Source organism: Amborella trichopoda, chromosome 2, assembly GCF_054954075.1.
Source record: "Amborella trichopoda isolate Santa Cruz 75 chromosome 2, AtrichopodaSantaCruz75HAP2 v2.0, whole genome shotgun sequence".
NCBI lineage: Eukaryota > Viridiplantae > Streptophyta > Magnoliopsida > Amborellales > Amborellaceae > Amborella > Amborella trichopoda.
The window spans coordinates 61,260,515-61,279,774 of record NC_142337.1 but is presented as its reverse complement, the minus strand read 5'-3'; the positions used below and the strand labels follow the sequence as shown (position 1 = coordinate 61,279,774).

Below are 19,260 nucleotides of genomic sequence, written 5' to 3'. Positions count from 1 at the left end.
GCCGTATATTTATATAGGTCTTGTATATTATTTATATTCAATTCTTTACAGTATTGTGAAATAATCTTCTATGGGGGCCTCAGGCCCAAATATACAAAAATACAGTTTTTAACATGGTATCAGAGTAGTGCCTATATCGTGGGGGCTTATAGGTATTCAATCTCGATCGATTTTTTTGTGACTCCACCGGAAACAATTTTTCAGAATCTACAATCTCCCAAAAAAATCTGATTACTCAAGTACTTGTTCTCTTTCCAATAAGGTATTTTTTGGGCAAAAAGTTCCTTCTTCTAATATTATATTTTGTTTACATCCCTTGCATCATATATTTTTTTTTTATCATTCCATTTCTTGATTCTTTATTGATTTTTCCATACCATCTATTGTTTTCTCTTGAAATCATCGTTTTGGTTACTTTCTCTTGAAGCCATCTCTTTGATTACTATCTCTCTCATCTTCAACACATCTTTTTGGTTACTTCTCCTCATCAACCTCATAAAATCATATACCTTATTGTGTTGACCACTGCCCTCATAAAGTGCTTTCATTGCAATAAACCAATCATCTGTCTAGGTATTCAGATCGTGTTCGACGTCTTGAATGTCAATCCAATAATCTAAAGCTTTTGAAGCATCTTTAGTAAGTTTATCATTTATTTTTGTCCTTAGTTTCTTCTTATTGAGATCCATAATTATCGTAACTTGATCTGCATCGTCTTCTTTCTCAAAAAAAACAAAAATTGAATTTCTCTGATGTCCTTCCTCTTCAACCGCCATGACAGAGCCCACTCTTTCATTGGGTTTTTCTGAGATAGGGTTTTCCAATGTTCTTTCTGGAATCTCGGCGGATGCTTATTCATCTTTCTCATATTACATTCATCATTCCGATAGTCCAGGGACTGTTCTTGTCTCCAAAGTTCTTCTTGGCGACAACTATTATAGCTAGTTGCATGCTATGCGTATGGCTTTGAATGCCAAAAACAAATTGGGTTTCATAGATGGTAAAACAAATTGGGTTTCATAGATGGTTCTCTCCCTCCACATGCTGCAGATTCTTTTATGTTCAACCACTGGCCTCTAAAACGGCCGATCTGCATTATCTGCGAAGTCTTTATTCGACTATCTGTCGAGTCGTGCTTCGAATCTCTGCAATACTCTTTGTAAAAGAGCCTTTGTCTTTATTTTGGCTTGTGTTCTAGACTGCGAGTTGCTGAATATGTCCCGGATCCACACTTAGTTCTCTTGGCTCTTCCAAGAAACCAATGCTTCCTTTGCGCTTCTTCTTCAAGCAAGAGACCGCGGCTTCCTTTGTGCTTCTTCTTCAAGAAAGAGACCAGTGCTTCCTCTGTACTTCTTCTTCAAGCAAGAAACTATTGCTTCGACTGCTTCTATTGGTTACACCATGCACGTGAAGATTTAAAGATCCAACTTATTGTTCAAACTCAGCTTCTTTGTGCAAAAGCATATTGAGTTTGAGGGGGAGTATTAGAGTATATATATCTATATTGATATATATTATTATGAATACATAATGAGATATGTGTATGTATGGATATATATCTCTTAAGTGTCTTTTGATTATAATAATATTAATGAATAGTTATCTATAACTGTTGATATTTATTTTTAATTATTACTGGCCGCATATTTATAAGGAGCTTGTATAGTCATTATGCTCAATCAATAAACATAGAGTTCTTTGCATTATTATTAAATAATCTTTAATGAGCCTAAGGTACAAATATAAAAAAAATACAGTTTCTTACATCTCTCTCCTCTCTCCTCTCTCTTCTCTATACTCTCACTCTCTCTTTCATGCTTTAGTGCGTTTCGCTTTCTCTATCGTAACGTTCTTTGTACCTAACCTTCAGGCCGCCATTTTTAATCTTTTAGCCAGATTCAGTCTTCTTGTTTTTGGGGTTTTTATTTATATATTTATTCTGGGTTTCAATCCCATCTCTTCTCTGTTTAATGGTGGATTCGATTGGGTACTGAGACTAAATAAAGTTGCAGAGAAAAATGGGGGAAAACACAACTCTTCTCTGTGTTCCTTTGATTTCTCACAATGTTGAGGACATGCTGGTTCAAATGAATCGTGCTAAGGCTAGTGGTGCTGACCTTGTTGAGATCAGATTGGACCATCTCGAGGCCTTTCGACCTTCTGAAGATCTGCAACGCCTTTTAAGTGATAGGCCGTTGCCTGCACTTGTCACATACAGGTATTCATACTGATTTCCTCTTTTGTTTCAGAAATTTGTTGGTTTTCTTATATGGGTTTTATATGTCATAAATTTTATGAGGCAAGGTAGAATGAAGCTAGCTCTTAAGCATAAGCTATCCCTATAAATATGTTTTTCAACCATAGTTAAGATACATGGGAGCTGTAGTTTTGCTTAACTCTTCAATTTTTGAAAGCATTATCATGGGTTCTTGATGGGTTATCTTCTGCATATATGTTTCTTGCAATTCTCGTAGAATCTTGAACTGAGGAAATTCTGAGGGGAATACATTGCATTACTTTCTTTCTATGCTAGAATAAGGTGTGGTGGGTGGTTCTATCTTGTATAAGATGAGCAATTCCATGAAACTAACAGATGAGTATAGTTCTTGGTTCCCCATTATCGAGATGAGTCACCCATGAAACATCTCTGAAAGTACAAGGCCAAAAGCGAGTTGGTTGATGGTATATGAATGCCATATTGCGATGATGCTAAAATGTAGATGTTAATGCAGTGTAACAAAGTGATGGGGTTCCTAGGAGATAATATAATTTTGCATTGTTAGAGTATATGCATGTTTTGGGTGATTTTGAGCTATATAGGGATGCCCACTTGCTGTTCATTAAGATTGGGATTATGATTATCTCTAGATTAGGCTTATGAGTATCTCTGGGATTGATTGTGAGGCCTTTCCTCGTCCATTTATCTTTTGCAGTTCAAGTTGTTATTTACTACCAATGAGCCTTCTATCTTTCATCGAAAGTTCTGGCAAAGTTTTACATTGGCTGCCTACCTAACACAACCCACCTTTTTTACTCTTGGTATGGGTTAAGGGAAAGTTTAAGGTCCTCACCTTTCTTAGACCAATTAGTTGCGAAAGGGCTTTGACGATGATGACGATGGAGTCTTCTATCTTTCGAGGAGAAAAAAAAAAATCCATCGCATTTTTCACCTTTGCGGTGCTTTTGTTTCCTCTTTTTCTCTTTTAGGCATCCTTTTCCATTTTATTTGTCCCCTTTGCTCTGCCCTTTCCATGTATCTCTTTGTTTGGGAGTCACCTTGTCAAGGATTCCCCCCAAACCAAAAAAAAAAACCTTACTAGGAAAAAAGAAAAAAAGAAGGGCTTTTCACGGCATTTGTTGGAAACATAAATGTAAGTATTAACATAAGTTGTGAAATATGTATTACTTGATTTAAATTTATTCTTCACACTTTAAAAAACTGAACTTGATTTGATTTGTATTACTTATTGTCCATCTTCTAAAATAATAACATGATTCATGGATAGTATGAAAACATTGTACCTCTAGTGACAGTTACAAGATAGATAACAAAATAGATCCTGTTCACCAATTGTGAGAGATATGAAAAACCATTGAAAAATATTAAACCTGAATCCTTTGTTCACTTGCATCACCTGGTTGTTCCAATATATGGGAAGGTGCTAGAAAATTTTATTGCTCTAATGGAAGATGCTTTTTATAAAGAGAAACACAGCCCTTCTTATCAAATATTAATGCAGAACTTGTTAGATCTCCTTTAGCGAGACAATGGTTATTTAGTTGAACAAGGATGTTCCCCTCTAGTAGATTAACCACTTCAAGTGGTTTTGATTTGGCATAGAAAGAAAATTTTTAAAATTCCATTACTCATTCTAGTATATCAAGTTCTTATTCTATTACAGCTAGTAACTTTGATATGTACTCGATCAGGCCAAAATGGGAGGGTGGGGAGTATGAAGGTGATGATCATACCCGATTGGATGTACTTCGCCTAGCCATGGAGATGGGTGCAGATTATATTGATGTGGAGCTTCAGGTCTCATGCAGTGAAATATTCTATTTGCTTCATCTGAGTGGTTTACCCTTTTGAGTACATGGGTAGAAACTTCATGATATGTGGCTAGTTATCGTTGTCATATTGTGGCTAGTTTTTGGTTTTGTCGTCCCTTGTTGCACTAAATGTTTGCCAAATTTTGGAAATGCATATTAATGGATGGATGGGGAGATAGATTCATCTCATGAATGAGAAAACTGTCTTCTTTTGTTTTTCCCAATTGACGGTACTATGCTGCATGAAATATATTAGTAGAAAATTTTTTTTCAGGATGGGACATTTCAAACCTTTAAAACTTTATTTTCTTTCATCTTTGAAGGTTGCACATGACTTCATGAGTTCCATGTCAGAAAAGAAGCCTGAGAGCTCAAAGGTTATAGTTTCTTCCCACAACTACCAAATTACTCCATCCCTAGAAGAACTTGGCAACCTCGTTGCAAGGATACAAGCTACTGGAGCTGACATTGTCAAGATTGCAACAACTGCCACAAACATAATAGATGTGGCACGCATGTTCCATATACTAGTGCATTGTCAGGTAAATATGTAACCCTTAATAGGAAGTATGGTCTGTTTTTTTTTTGTTTCACTTATTGGAACTTGGAATTAAGGTTCTAGAAAAATGACCAGTCAACTCAAGACTTTCCCAAGTCAACTCACCTCAGATCAGCCAGGGCCGAGTCAGAAAAGTCTTGGAAAGCCTCTACCGACTCTCTTAAGAATTAGCAAAGTCTTACCAATTCAGTTGGGATCTGCACTATGGCGAGTCCCAATATGAGTCTGCCTCTTAAAACATTGATTGGAAGTGCATCATATATGTGTAACTCCCTTCTTTGGAAATAATGTTTTGTGGACACCATGTTTGCAGTAGATTTCGATTTGATTAATGAATGTTGGCACACTTTTGTTGGGTGAGTGTGGCCATTAAAGGCCTTATGAGTGCTTGTAAAATGAAATGATATAGTGGAACATGAACTCAGTGGGAGTGTGGTCCATTGTGGACCGTACTAAACAAACGATGTTTACTGATACTAGACTGTGCTTGTCGTGCTAGGCCAGTTGGTTGGGAAAAACCTATGTTACCTATGCATAGAAAACTATCCGATAAGAGTTCTAATAATTCACCCCTTGATGAGGTCGGAGTATGTCCGGATGAGTGAGCTGAGGGACTGTGTGACCCTTGTGTGTGATGGTGGCCTTCAGAGATGGGGGCCACGGCCTCATCCATGTCCATCACACAACATGTATAATAATAGCCGTTTCAGAAAAGTAAACCATCTTTTAGGGTGAAGCTTATGCATGTGCGAAGATACCCCTATGCACCATAGGAGCTGTGGTCTAGGTGACTTTAGCACATCTCTAGGGGAGAACCTGAAATCTACAAACTAAGATTTCAATCCCTAGGCTCATCAGCCAGACTTTGGTGACCCACTAATGAGCCCTTGCATAGACTGTCGGTCATGGAAAATACTGGGTCGATTGATAAAGCAAGTGTGGACCATAGTCCACGGTTGAAGGTGGAGTGCCCCAAATGTTTATTCCCAAACTATATGGATCCTTATCCCATTTAATGAATTTAATTGTGTTTATTTTATGATAATATGATTTTAGAATTATTATTTGAAATTTTCTAGATCTTTGGATATTTTATTTATAAATTTTGGATTTATAAAAAGTAAGATATTGATTTTTAATGTTTTAAATATTCAAATTAATTCTAAAATCTTTTATTAATTTTTAGAAAAAATTTAAGAAGCATTGGGGGCCCATTGTGCACATGAGCCCTCCATGGCCTAAATTGGTAGGGGCAAACAAAGCCACCACATGGGTGGCACGCCCCAATTTTAGGGGCTTCCTATCCCCGTGGGTGGCAAGCCCCACTTTTAGGAGGTTTGCTTATTTTGAAGGGTTGAGTTGATAAGAGTAAGAACTTTGGCTTAGGGGCCAAGTTATTATGAGATTTGGAAAGGTGATTTATCTTGAGAAATATTTGAATGAATCTTTTAGAAAGCATGATAAGGCTTGTGCATATTTTTGGATAAAGCACAACATTATGATTTATATTATTTTATTTGATTTATATTGATGGGATACTGGTCAAAGGAAAGAGGGGGATAGAGGTTCTAACACCTTTCATGATGTTGATGGCCCATCTATGGGATGGAGGGCTCAAATCTCTCACCCCACAAATCACTTATGATCAATGGTTCATATTCAATCTTACATGAGAGGCAAGCCAAAGAAAACCCTAAAAAACCCTAATCTTGTTTAAAGCCTATAAAAAGAGATTTTCTTTACCTAAAATCTCTACACCTTATCTTTCCATCTCTCTCTTAAGAAAGTTTCTCTTTATCATGAAAACCCAAAGGGGGCACGCCCCACTCTCTCATCTTTGAGATCTCTCTCTCTCCCACATTGTGAAAAGGGGCTAAGGATTTAGGCTATGGAGTTCTTATCTCTCCCATCTCTCAACTATAAATTTATGGCTAAGGGTTTTAGGGTGTAGCAAAAAGAAAATTCATCTCTCTCGAACTAGGTTGCTAAAGGAATTCACCTAGGATTTGAGTTTGTGATCAATGGGGTTCATGTTCCATTGGTGTGGCTTGGCCTAAACTTGCTTTCCCGGTTGAGATTGAAGGTTTATCATTGATCCCATGCTATCGGATGGTGGTGAATCCGTGTGAAGTGTAATAAGCCCGATTGAGGTAATCTCTAGCACGCTCTTTTTGTTTCTTGCCATATTTAATTATATTGTTTTTATATTCCCAAATATAAGAGTTGTTGATATTTACTTTGATTAAAAAACAATTGGTTTAGTGGCATCAAGGTTTTTAAGATCTTGGATTGTTTGTTTATTTTCTTTGAAGCAAGAGTTATTGTAATAAAAGTATTTGTAAGTGACATTTGCCAAAAAAAAAAGAAACAAAAAGACAAGGGGTGAAAACAAGAAAAAAAAAAAAAAATTCTCCGGCAAGATCACATTAGCCTTTCTTTCAACTTTTACAAGTCTGGGTTTAATACGATTAGTTACTCTCTGTCTATTGGAACTTGAGCCATAAAAGCATGCTTTCGTGTTATAAAATTAATAATTGTGATTTGTTAACCTTCTCAAAAAAAAAAAAAAAACAGACGATAATAATAAATGTGATCTTTTTAGTAGGTTTGTGCATTATAATCTATTGGTACAAGTGCTTCATGACAGTTATTAGGCTTCAAGCTTGTTAAAAAAAGATAGGAAATGCTTTTATTTTTAAAAGATAGATTCTTCTACATTGAGAAAGTAAATTTAGATGAGCTGGTCATGTGTAATGGAGACCCAGTACAACATTTGTTAGGAGGTGTGAGTTGGTTCAAGTGGAAGGCTAAAAAAGGACAAGGGATAGGCCCAAAAGGATATGGTTGGAATTAGTGATTAAAGATATGGGGACGTATGGCTTCATTGAGGGTATGATCCTTGAGACCATGATTCGTATAGCCCAAATAGTTGGGAAAAAGGCTCTGATAATGATGATGATGATGATGATATATTCTTCTATATTGAACTTTGCTGGATGTCAAACTTTACATTGCTTATTATCTGTGAATTGTTAGCTTTTGAGGATGTTTGTATATGATAAATTAATAAAATCCATTCCAATGTAGGGAAGACTTCTTCCGTGGATAATCTATAGAGCTAGAAATTTTTGAATTTTTTTCAGTGGATAATCTATGGAACTTGGAATTTCTGAAATCCCATTTAGATTATGTTTCATCAAGAAAATTTGCTTTAACAAATTGACTGTAATGAAAAATGTACAAATAAATTTAATTTAATCGTTCTTTTTTTTTTTGAAATGGAAACTGACATTGTATTTTCAGGTCCCTATTATAGGTTTGGTCATGAGAGAGAGAGGGTGGATCTCTCGGATCCTTTGCCCCAAGTTCGGCGGATATCTTACTTTTGGTACTCTTGAAGCTGGAAAAGAGTCAGCTCCCGGGCAACTAACAATGAAAGAATTGTTGAATGTATACAATATTAGACAGATTGGCAGAGATACAAAAGTTTATGGAATCATTGGTAATCCTGTCGGCCACAGCAAAGGACCGATTTTACACAATGAAGCATTTACGTCTGTTGGTTTGAATGCTGTCTATGTGCCTTTCTTGGTGGATAACCTTAGGGAATTCCTCCATGTCTACTCATCACCAGATTTTTCTGGTTTTAGGTATGTTCCTTTCCTTGTAAAACTTAAATATGCCCGGAAAGATAGGCAAATTGGTTTTGTCCTTTATAATATTTGAAGTTTTGTATGTTTCATGTGGTTATCAGAAGAATTAATGAAATGAATTACTAGAACAAATGAGAACTATCCTCTGTTTTTCTTTCCTGACTATACAATTAGTGATCCAATCGTTTGTCTCCCTTGATACTTCTTAGAGTTGTGATACCTATACTTCTCAGTCACGGTGTTAGTGGTTGAATATTCAAGTGGATCTTGTAAATGTCTTTTGGGAATTCTTTTCATCGCTGAAAACTAGCGTTTGAGACTTGATGCATAATCAATGTTACAATGGAGGAAATGTAATTGTCACACACAATGCAGTTGTGGAGATTCTGCCTCACCACCTCTATGTGTGTGTGGCCCGGTTCTAGAAAGATTCTCATATTATCTCATTTCGAGAAGGATGGATAATGTATGAGCTGTCTATCTAAAGTACCTGATTTGAGGTTTAGAAGTTCTGCTGACCTACAAAAAGTCAAAATAAATAAAAGGTAAACGTGAATTGAGGTCCTACTGTACTATCCAAAGCAAGTATGGGGACTTAAAATACAGTATTCTTGAATTTGAGCTTAATTGCATATGGAGATTGTGAACTCACTGAATGTGCTATAATGAATGGCTTGATTCGATGACTATATCCCCTGTAAGATGGTTGAAATGGGTAATGAGGTGAATGGCTTCGTGCTGAACCAACCACCTCGGGAAGACATTGGAGACAAACTCTTGGTCCTAAATTGTAATTTATCCAGAACCTTTCATAGATTGCTTCTTACGACGATTACATATGCACAGAATGGGATCCAAGGAAATTTTTGTGTTTCTCCTATCCTGTATGTACCTTGGGATCTAGACATTTCTGATACTTATTATATGTGTCCATGGACAAGGTCACTAGCAAGTCTAGCATCATAGGTGTTAGCTTTCTCGTTGGAACCCAAGTCCCACATGCCCTTTAGAGCAATCCTGGGATGAAGTAGTTTCCCAATATTGAGAGTAAACTCGGTCCAGCAGCTTTTCTCGTTTTGGGCTTGCATAGTTGCAAGGTTGTATGTATATTTTATGCATTTCAAGGCTCTTAATGTGGTTGGAGACACCATATCAAAGGGTCCACCCTAAATCTACTCCACCCTCACAATAGAAAAGTTTTTTTTTTGGCTGACCTGCTTTCAGTCTGTCAGGTTTCAATCTGACTATCTGACCTAGTGATACTTTTCTCTTTAAAGAATTAATGTAGTTTTAGGTACTCTATGGTAATGTCTTCACCCAAACACTTACTTCTGTTTCAATTGTGCTGTGCCTCCCTTGGTTCTGACTGACGTGTGCCGAACCATTTTCTTTTTTCCTCTGATTTATTGAATCTTCTGGTACTGGTCCTCTACAATTTAATAGATTATCCTTGTGTTTTGCTGTTTTCGTGAATTTTTTCCTTGGTGTGGTTGTTTTGTACTTTAGCTATTAGTGTTCCTTGTTGGCCACAGATTGCTATATTCTACTGCTCCTGTCAAGTTCCTCATTTTTAATACAAAGTTAACAGGTTAAAAAAACAGTTCCTCATTTGGGTCATATCCATTTGCATCTACTATGTCCTATAGTGAAAATCTGCATGCAATCTATAGAAGTTCTACGATTCATTCGATTCTATGGCAAACTACTCTCTGATAATTTTGGGTGCTCCTCTGGAGTAATTATTTTTTCAAACAAAGAATTCAAAGTGAGTGAAAAGTGTATTTTAATTTCTATTGCAGCTGTACAATACCTCATAAGGAGGCTGCTGTTGAATGTTGTGATGAAGTTGATCCAGTTGCCAAGGTAAAATAACTTCCAAATTCAGACAAGACTTTTGAGGCATGAGAAAATATATGAACTCCTTCTGCCATAAAGGAGTGCTGGTCTAGGTGGGTTGAGTCTCCTTTTCTAAATCATGGTCATTTTTGCTTATATTATGCAGTCTATTGGTGCGGTAAATACAATCGTCCGAAGAAAGAGTGATGGAAAGTTGGTTGGATACAACACAGACTATCAAGGGGCTATATCTGCCATTGAGGATGGGATGAGAGGTAAGTTTCATGCTCTATTGCCTATCTCCTCGATGGTCACATAAGTCTGAGGACTGAAACCTCAGTCTTGCCTCTTCATATCTGTGGAGTAGTGATGGATCAGAATGTCTGGAATTAGACCAATGGGATACTGTCTGCTATATAAAATAAATAAAAAGGGGTGCTTCTGAAGAAAAGAAATCAACAATCCGATGAGCTATGGTAAGCCATAGTCCATGGGGCACCAATCTCAAAGGCATTAATGGACAGTGTGGAGGGAGAGTGGGACCAACCATTGAGGTCATGTCCTGTTTTGGTTGTTTCCACGCTCTCTTGAAACCGTCCATCATCGTAATTTAATGGAATATGACTTTGCGTAGTCCACTGGATTGTAATACACTTTCCATGTGTCTTCCATCTCATAAATACTTGCTAAAACAGAGAACTCTATATATTTGCAGGTTCCTATGGTGCAACAGATAAAATAGGGTCACCTCTTGCTGGTAAACTATTTGTGGTCATTGGAGCGGGTGGTGCTGGTAAGGCACTTGCTTTTGGTGCCAAGGGAAAGGGAGCAAGAATAGTCATTGCCAACCGTAGTTATGGTATGTCATTCTCCTCTACCCCCACCTCCTGCCCCTCTCTCTAACTCACATTCTCACACATACCCACACATATTCATGTATATAAGGTTATATGTACAGTTAAAGGTGTGTGCGTGTGTATGTGGATGCACAGATGGTGATGTTTGTGTGTATTGTGTGTGCATGTGTGTGTTTGTGTGTGTTTCTATATGGATGTTTGCTTATGTATGTATTTAAGAATTTTGAGATGTTTTTCTTGGCTGTTATGAGAAGCGATTAACATTTTTCCTCTGCAAAAGATCGGGCAAAAGCTCTTGCAAGTTTAGTTGGAGGAGAAGCTATATCTCTTGGTGATTTGGAGAGCTTTCATCCTGACGAAGGGATGATACTTGCAAATTCAACATCCATAGGGATGCATCCAAACATTGACGAGACACCGATATCAAAGGTTTGTGTCCTATCTGTACCTCCTGGTCCGCTAAGCCCAAATTAAACACAACTAATTACAAGCTAAAAAACAAGATCCAAACCTATCATGTATTTCTCATTTTCAGAATTTTCATTCAGTTTGTCGATGATAGCTCTGAATTATGTGTGTGCTTGCAAAGGCACACGCACCCATGTGTGTGTGTGTGTGTGAGTGTGGGAGAGAGAGAGATGGAGCTTGTGTGATTTGATCGAAAATGAGATTCTTGATTTGATCTCAATCTCATTAACTATTATAGCAGCATATGTTTTTCTAATAATTTATTGGGGTTTATTAAATGATCACGACAATGATGGAGACTGGTGCATATGGGTGTGAATTCAGCAAGCACTGAAATCTTATAGCGTGGTTTTCGATGCGGTTTACACTCCGAAAGTCACTAGGCTCTTGACAGAAGCTGAGGAAGTTGGAGCCACTGTTGTGAGTGGGTTAGAGATGTTCATTAGGCAGGCAATGGGACAATTTGAGCTCTTCACTGGTTTACGAGGTAAGGGAAAGGCCTTTAATTTTAACAAGTTTGAATCATTATAATTAGGGATTGTATATTGTGAAACCACTTACCATTATTACAAGGAGGTCACAATCACTCCTACCCATTAAATATCAAATTTGAATGGTTTTGGCTTAGTGTGTGTCGTGAAGTTCGACGAAGTTTTTTTTTAACTTTTAGTCTAGTCAATGACACAATTACAATCACCCAAATTAAAATCTGACGGACAAGAGTGATTGTCACCTCCCTGCACTGAAAGTAAATGATATCTTTGTATACTTTTCCTTATAAATATTATTATAATTATTTTGTTAATATAGATAGTTGAGGTTTTTTTTTACATCTAACCTTTCTCTTTTGAGAGAGGTTTATATAGGGTGTCAACCTTATACTATTTAATTAAGATAGCACATCAACAATCCTCTAGAAGATAGAATTACGATGGTTGAAAGCCCTCCAATTTGATCATCTCGACCTCAATATATGTGGATATGAAGACAAAGAATTTCGAACCCTAAAAATAGGGAATCTTGTAACGAATTTTCAGGACCGTCTATATTTGATATTTTCAAGTGTTCAAGATTTGTTCGATTTGTACACTTTTTTGGTATTTTAAATTTCATAACTATGGATAAAAATAGATTTCCAAGCCATCATAAGGTTTTTGATACCAAAACTACATCTCCCCACAAAATTAGACTTGTGCCTTACTTCTACAGTACAAGGACGACACCTTATAAAAATCTCATCCTTCTCTTTTTTATTCTTTTAAATGTTATTACATGTAGCGTTCCATTTGTTCCTATACGTTTTGGATATTGAACTTCAGAATATCACCTTCCCATTCTTGCAGCCCCCGAGAAGGTGATGCGAGAGGCCGTGATGAGAAACATTTAAAAAGGGATCGATTCGCATGCCCAAAGTGGCATTGAAGAAAATCTCGTTGATTTTTTTTTTTATTTCCTTTGCTTTATTACTGAATGGATGTATTGATTGATTCCAGTCGGCAAAGTCATATGCATCGGCATCTGTTCTGTAATAACAAGAAACGTTGGCATCGCTGCACATTAATTTTCATGAGTATTGTAGTAACAACGTGAGTCTGGAATAAGCTCAAATCCCGTTTCTGTTCATAATGGCAAAGTATTTCCTTTTTTACTTTAATGATCGACTGCAGTATTGGAGTGTTCATTACCCTGCCCGAATGATTGACGTCAGTGTCTGAGTATTCATTACCCTGCCCTGATTATGTTTATGTTTTAACTTTCTGGCTAAAGTTTGCACAATTTGCATGGGTGAAAAACTTTCATGGTATGAACTTTGAACCGATGCAAGTTGTAGAACTAGAGACCAAGTGTCATGATTCATGGCTGAAGGTTATAGACAACAGTGGTTTTTAGCAATTTAATTAGGGAAAGTGTGGTTACATTTACCATATTTGTAAAGTAAATGCATCACCACTGTTTGTTTGGCTATGTACTGCTTCTCCGCCCAAGTCTGTCAAGCTGAACTTCTTGTCCTCAAGCGGAGGACAGTTCATCTCAGCCGTCAATCGATGACTACAGACCTTGTGGGTGCATTTACCATCTTTGTGTTTTCCTTTCATTTTTGTTAACAGCCATTTCAAGTTGATTGAGCCCAGAAACTCGGCTCAATTTCACTGAACTCATAATTTTCCTTGTGTTCTTTTATAGGAAAGCCAAAGAGTACATGTTCAAAAAGAAAAAAGAAAAACGTACACCACTGATCTCGTGCCCAACCGCAATGGCTACAATGGCTGTTGCTGAGAGAATGGGCTCTAGCTAGAGGTGGTCAAGGCAGTAGATGCACCATGTGAGCTCCGTTTGTTTTGTTATTTTTCTCTCTTTTTCTGGTAGTTCGTGGTAATAATCAAACTTGAGATGTAAAGCTGCTAACCATTCACATCAGATATGAAGCTAAGGAATAGACTAGTTTGCTAACTAGGTCGAAAAAGCCCCAGCTGCTTAGAGATGGTGAAACCTCCATCCACCACCAAATTGTGGCCACTAACATACTTTGCATCATCCGACGCCAAATAAACCGCGGCCTTTGCAATGTCCTCTACCTCACAATTCGCCCCCTGGAGCTCCCCTGTCCCCCGTAAAATCTCTGACCTCTTCTCCACCCCCATATCCGGAAACATATGTGCCATCCCATCCAGTGCTAGTGGAGTCGGTATGGCAAATGGAGATATGCAATTCACTCTGATCCCATGCCTCCCAAGCTCACTAGCCATGGACTTCATAAGCCCTATGATGGCAAACTTAGAGACTGAGTAAGGGTGGGGAGCAAGTCCAGTCAATATTCCTGTAATGCTGGCTGTGCAAAGTATACACCCGCTTTTATTAGGTATCATCACTCGAGCTGCATGTTTCATGCCAGCTAGGGCTCCTCTGAGGTTCACTTGCATGACTTTGTCGAAGTCGGTGAGATCGAGATTGGTGACACTAGGGATGAGGGGACCGGGGACCCCAGCATTGTTGTGCATGACATCAAGGCGGCCGTGACCGGACACTGCAAGGTCGACAACAGCTGAGACTTCAGATTCTTGCGTAACGTCACAATGTGAGTATGAAGCGTTGGGGCCGAGTTGTGCAGCGGTTTGCTCGCCAAGGGCATCCTGGACGTCGGTGATTATCACTTTTGCCCCATTGCGGATGAACTCCTCTGCGATAGCCTTACCGATCCCGCTGGCGGCCCCGGTTATGATTGTCACTTTCCCCTCGAGCCTGTGTAACAATATAGTATCCAATAGTTATTTGAAGTACTCAAGCTTTAATTAATATTTATTATACAATGAAGATGGGATAGAAAAAGTATTTTATGGTTGAAATCCAATGCTAGTAGAAAAATGACGAAGGTTGTGTTAGGCTGACAGCTAGTGTAAAACTTTTCTTACATTTATTTATAAGCAGAATTTATACGTTTGAATAAGAGAAGGGCCTTACACTTAAATTTAGACAGTAGAGGAGAATTTATAAGTTTGAATAAGAGAAGGGCCGTACATATAAGAGTGCTCGGGCTGGCAGCCCCCTTTTTGTTGAAAAGGATTGGGTGGCCCCGTGGAACAAAATTGTACATTTGGTCAAAACCGGTTGAAACGCCTTGTCTAAATGTCAGTGTACCGAGGACTCTTTTTATTTTATTTTTTCTCCAAGTTCAACTTTAAAAAATGTACACTTGGAGCTCAAAAACTTGCACTAAGTTCCCTCTAAATTGGATAGTCTGTTTTCATGGGTTAGATGTGGAATTTAAGCTCCTCTTTTTATGGATTGATCTTGGGATGCATCTAAGATTATTAGAGGGAAATTTTTAGCTCACAAAAATTTCAGTAGATAGGTTTTTAACCGGCGGGTGTAAATCCCTATTCTCACCAAAGGATAGGACCCAAATCCCCACTGACTTATTTACTTGTTTTTACCATCCAACAAATGTTCCTATGTAAGCTTTTCAAAATATATCATGAGTAAATGGAAAAAAATTATATATGGTTGCAACTTTATCCTATAGAAATAAGGTGTGCTTAAACAATCCAGTAGAACAATGTGTTTCGAAATTGGAAAAAATATTCAAATTGATCATTTTGACCTCCAGATTTATGGATATAAAGAAAAGTAATAATTTCAAATCCTAAAAATAGTGCATCTTATAACGAATTATCTAGATTATCTATTTTTAAGATTTTCAAGTGTTTATAGATTTACTTGATTGTACCATTTTTTAGAATTTTGAACTTTGTAATTAGGTTGAACATGAATTTTCTGGCTATATTAAGATTTTCGACACTGAAACTACATCTGCTAGCAAAATTTAGAAGTGTGGGCAATTTATACAGATCTCACCCTTTATTGGAACTGTATTCAAGGAGACCATTTACTTTTTTATACAAGAAGATATATATCTAAAGGGACAAGTTTATATAGAGCCGAGGCTCTAAACAATCAAATTTGAGCCTACCCCAAAAATTTCAATAAAAGAGGTTGTTTTGATGCCCAAATATCGTCAAATCGGCCATCTCAACATCAAGATGCATGGACATGAGAAAAAAATGGATTTTTAGTTTTGAAAATAGTGTATTTTGTAACACATTTTTTGACAATCAATTTTTAATATTTTAAAGTTCTCATAGATCTGTCGATCTATACTATTTTTTAAGCTTTAAACTTCATAAATAAATATACAAATATATTTTAAAGCTATCACAAAGATTTCGAATATTAAAACCATATTTCCCGATACTATTTGAAGGTACGCTCTAATTTGATTGTTCCGAGCCTTAGGCTCTGTACAAACCGTACCCATATCTAAAATTGTAAAAGAGAATGCAATGTACCTTCTCTGTTGTGTGGAGAGCAACCTCGATTGTTTCCCACTCAAATCTCCAACAATCAAATTCTTCCTTCCGAGTGATCTTGCATAATAAATAATAGCATTATTTATATTTAACCAAAATAAATGCAAACTTTATTTTCCCAAATGATGCAAAATTCAACAACAAATATCTAATTTCAGGATCGTATTTTGTCATAAATGATTTCTAGAGTGCTACCCTTGTTTTCTAGAGAGAGAAACACGCTCGGTAGAATTTCTTGAGCAGTGAAGATGAGAGAGAGCCTTGACTTCAGACGTGCAATGTCAAGTCTCTCTCTCTAGAACGCGCTGAGAGAAAAACTGAAAAACCTAGTGAGTCTGAGAGAGAGAGAGAGAGCGATCTAGAGAGAGAAAGATAAGAGAAGACTGGAGAGAGAAACAAAGTTGCTCTTTTAGAGAGAGAGAGGTTACTAATTTATCGAAAAAAGGAAGCATCAATACTCAAAACCAGACTCCCAGAGAAAATACTACTTGAAGATCAGAAAAGTAAAAAAACAACAAAAAAAAAAAGATCAACAGCTGGAGAATAAGAAATTGATGCTTCTGCAACTTCATTTAATGATTTTGGAGGTAAATAACTCACTGAACAAATAAAAACTATGGGATTAGAGCTCAGGTTACTCCAAAAAAGGAGAAAGATAACAAAACAAATTTAAAATTAAAATTTTCAGAAATATTAAGCAAGAAAATCTCACCTGAGTGCAAGACCAAACATCCTTCTCTAAATAAGATGATTTTTATAATTTATGGAAAATTAGAGGAAGTCTTGGGAGGAGCTTACTTTTCCCCCTTTGGCTTTGTAAGTGACCAGTTATATAGTGAGAAAAAACAAATAATTTAATTTTACAATAATTTGTTCCCTAATCAATTACAAGGTTTCTTTTCACTTCATTAATTTTGAATGTTTATTTATATTTTCAATGAGACTAATATTCTCCCTGGATTTTTCTGGAAAATTAATCAAAGGTCAATTGATCCCTTTGTTATGCCTAAATTACCCTCATGTTTTGTTCCCATTAACCAAAACACCTCCCTCATTTTTCTCTAGGGGTAGATAATGACGCATACTTTTTATTTATTTATATATGTATATATATTAGAGTTTTCGTACATAAAATATATATTGTAGAAAAAATTTACTTTTAATATAATAATATTACAATCACCTTTAGTTGTTAAAAATAAAATTTGATAAAATTAAAAGAAAAAAAAATTAACGTTATATTTGGTAACATGAGGTTAGGCAAATAGAGATCCAGATGAAAGAGAGATCCTATGGTTAAAAATATTAAAGAACAATGAGGATCTTCCTTTTTCCCATTTTCCTGAGCAATCACAGCACATCCATTAGAGTGCGTTGAAGTTTTCCCTAAAACTTCGAAAAAGAATGGAAATGCAGGGCTCCAAGTTTCCACGTTGTTTTCCTTTCTTAAAAGGGGGAAAATATGATAACTGAAAAAACATGTCATTTTTTTATTTATTTTTTATTTTCTTCATTTCCTAAAAAAAAGAAAAATAAGATAACTGAGTAAACATGTCATTTTCTCCTATATTCATAGTTACCAAACACGCGAAAATGTTTCTAGTTAATAAAACATGCCACCCAATTTTATATCCATGTTATGACCTTATACCAAATATAAAAAATCATAATTACCATATACTTCTCCTGGATAATGACAATCATTGACATTCTCATAAATTAGGTTACAAACAAATGAACTTGGATGGGGTCCCACTACTACTAAAAAGAAAAAGTTCCACAAAGCAGCATTCCACACTTCGTGGTCTCCAAGCAATTACCCGTCCAAATATGTGCCACAAAGCCGTGGGGGTGGTAACGGCCTGGGCCGGGTCAGCCTTAGCCCTAGTCTGGCCCTAGTCCCTGTAAGACTGGCGCTACCTTTGAGTCGTGGTTACCCAGCTCAGGGCCTAGTTTTTTAGGGTCCGGCAGGGACACCCCGACCCGTTGCCACCCTTACACTTAAGGTAAGCTAAGCTAATAATGCAAAAAATAAACCCGACGCTGTAGATATTTGTTCAACCTCATTTAATGGAATTGACACTAGCAAACATGTCCATGGGAGAATACAAAAAAAAAATATTAAAAAAATGATTTTTTTTTAAGAAATAAACATTTTGGCCAATGTGACGTGTATGTTTGGGCTAGCCATGGGCTGGGCCTGGACCTAGCCAACCTTGACCCTAGGCCTAACCCATGTTCCTCTGCACACCTAAAGTGCAATGGAGAAGCAAGGTATGATCCATATGATCTTGTTAACATTACATTAATAAATCATGACAATCATTGCCGTCCAATGTTGGATAGGGATAAAGAGAAAAAGACATACAATGACTACATTAGTAGAACCTAGACAAGAATGGGCTTAGGGCAATAAATGGCCGCGGTGGTGGATAGCCACAAAAAATGGCCGCGGTGGTGAATAGCCACAATATGATTGAGGACCCAATCCCCCACCGACCTACACAAAAAAAAACTGAACCCACACTTCTAAACACATCCCATCTATTGATGGAGACGGCTATATTTTACCTTGATCATATGGACCATACTGTTCTCATTGTAATAGAAAGTGTAATGAACACGTAATTGAGTACAATGGCAACAAAACGACAAGCTTTAGTTGATGATATCGAGGTTAGTGACAAAATGGCCAAATTACTCATATTCATCAAAGATGTCCACTAGAAAGTAAGAAAAGTTGACCTTAGAGAAAGCTATTTATAGACTCATACTAAAGAAGTCCACTAAGAAGTAAGAAAAGTTAACCTTAAAGAAACCTATTTATAGGTCACTTATGAAGTGGTGTCTTCTTTATAGGTTCTTAGGAACTTTGGAGAATGAAAAATGGGAAAAGGTACATGGTCCAACCAGCTCTCAAGACGAATGTAGTTGTGGTTTTTTCGGGTGGGGGATTCTATATTATAATATTA

The 19,260-nt window shown here is 36.9% G+C and overlaps 2 protein-coding genes across 9 annotated transcripts; one reads left to right on the top strand and one right to left on the bottom strand.

The window, feature by feature from the left end:
- The first annotated feature begins 1,900 nt into the window (after window positions 1-1,900).
- LOC18445187 (bifunctional 3-dehydroquinate dehydratase/shikimate dehydrogenase, chloroplastic) lies at window positions 1,901-14,750 on the top strand. Of its 8 annotated transcripts, none has more exons than XM_088859137.1 (10): window positions 1,901-2,218; window positions 3,931-4,036; window positions 4,374-4,592; window positions 7,913-8,259; window positions 10,062-10,125; window positions 10,265-10,373; window positions 10,814-10,957; window positions 11,236-11,384; window positions 11,748-11,910; window positions 13,608-14,750. In XM_088859137.1, exons 1-10 carry the CDS (start codon window positions 2,019-2,021, stop codon window positions 13,658-13,660), a joined length of 1,554 nt encoding a protein of 517 aa, XP_088715263.1. In that variant the 5' UTR covers window positions 1,901-2,018; the 3' UTR covers window positions 13,661-14,750. The 8 variants fall into 8 exon arrangements, with proteins under 8 accessions (XP_088715263.1, XP_011627390.1, XP_088715265.1 ...); XM_011629088.3 differs by lacking the exon at window positions 13,608-14,750 and adding an exon at window positions 12,767-13,077; XM_088859139.1 differs by lacking the exon at window positions 3,931-4,036.
- LOC18445186 (NAD(P)-binding Rossmann-fold superfamily protein) lies at window positions 13,575-17,104 on the bottom strand. Its single transcript, XM_006855327.4, has 3 exons — window positions 17,001-17,104; window positions 16,268-16,345; window positions 13,575-14,663 (listed from the first exon to the last, which is right to left on the bottom strand). The coding sequence occupies exons 1-3, from the start codon at window positions 17,018-17,020 to the stop codon at window positions 13,871-13,873; spliced, it is 891 nt and encodes a 296-aa protein (XP_006855389.1). The 5' UTR covers window positions 17,021-17,104; the 3' UTR covers window positions 13,575-13,870.
- Between the last annotated feature and the right edge of the window lie 2,156 nt (window positions 17,105-19,260).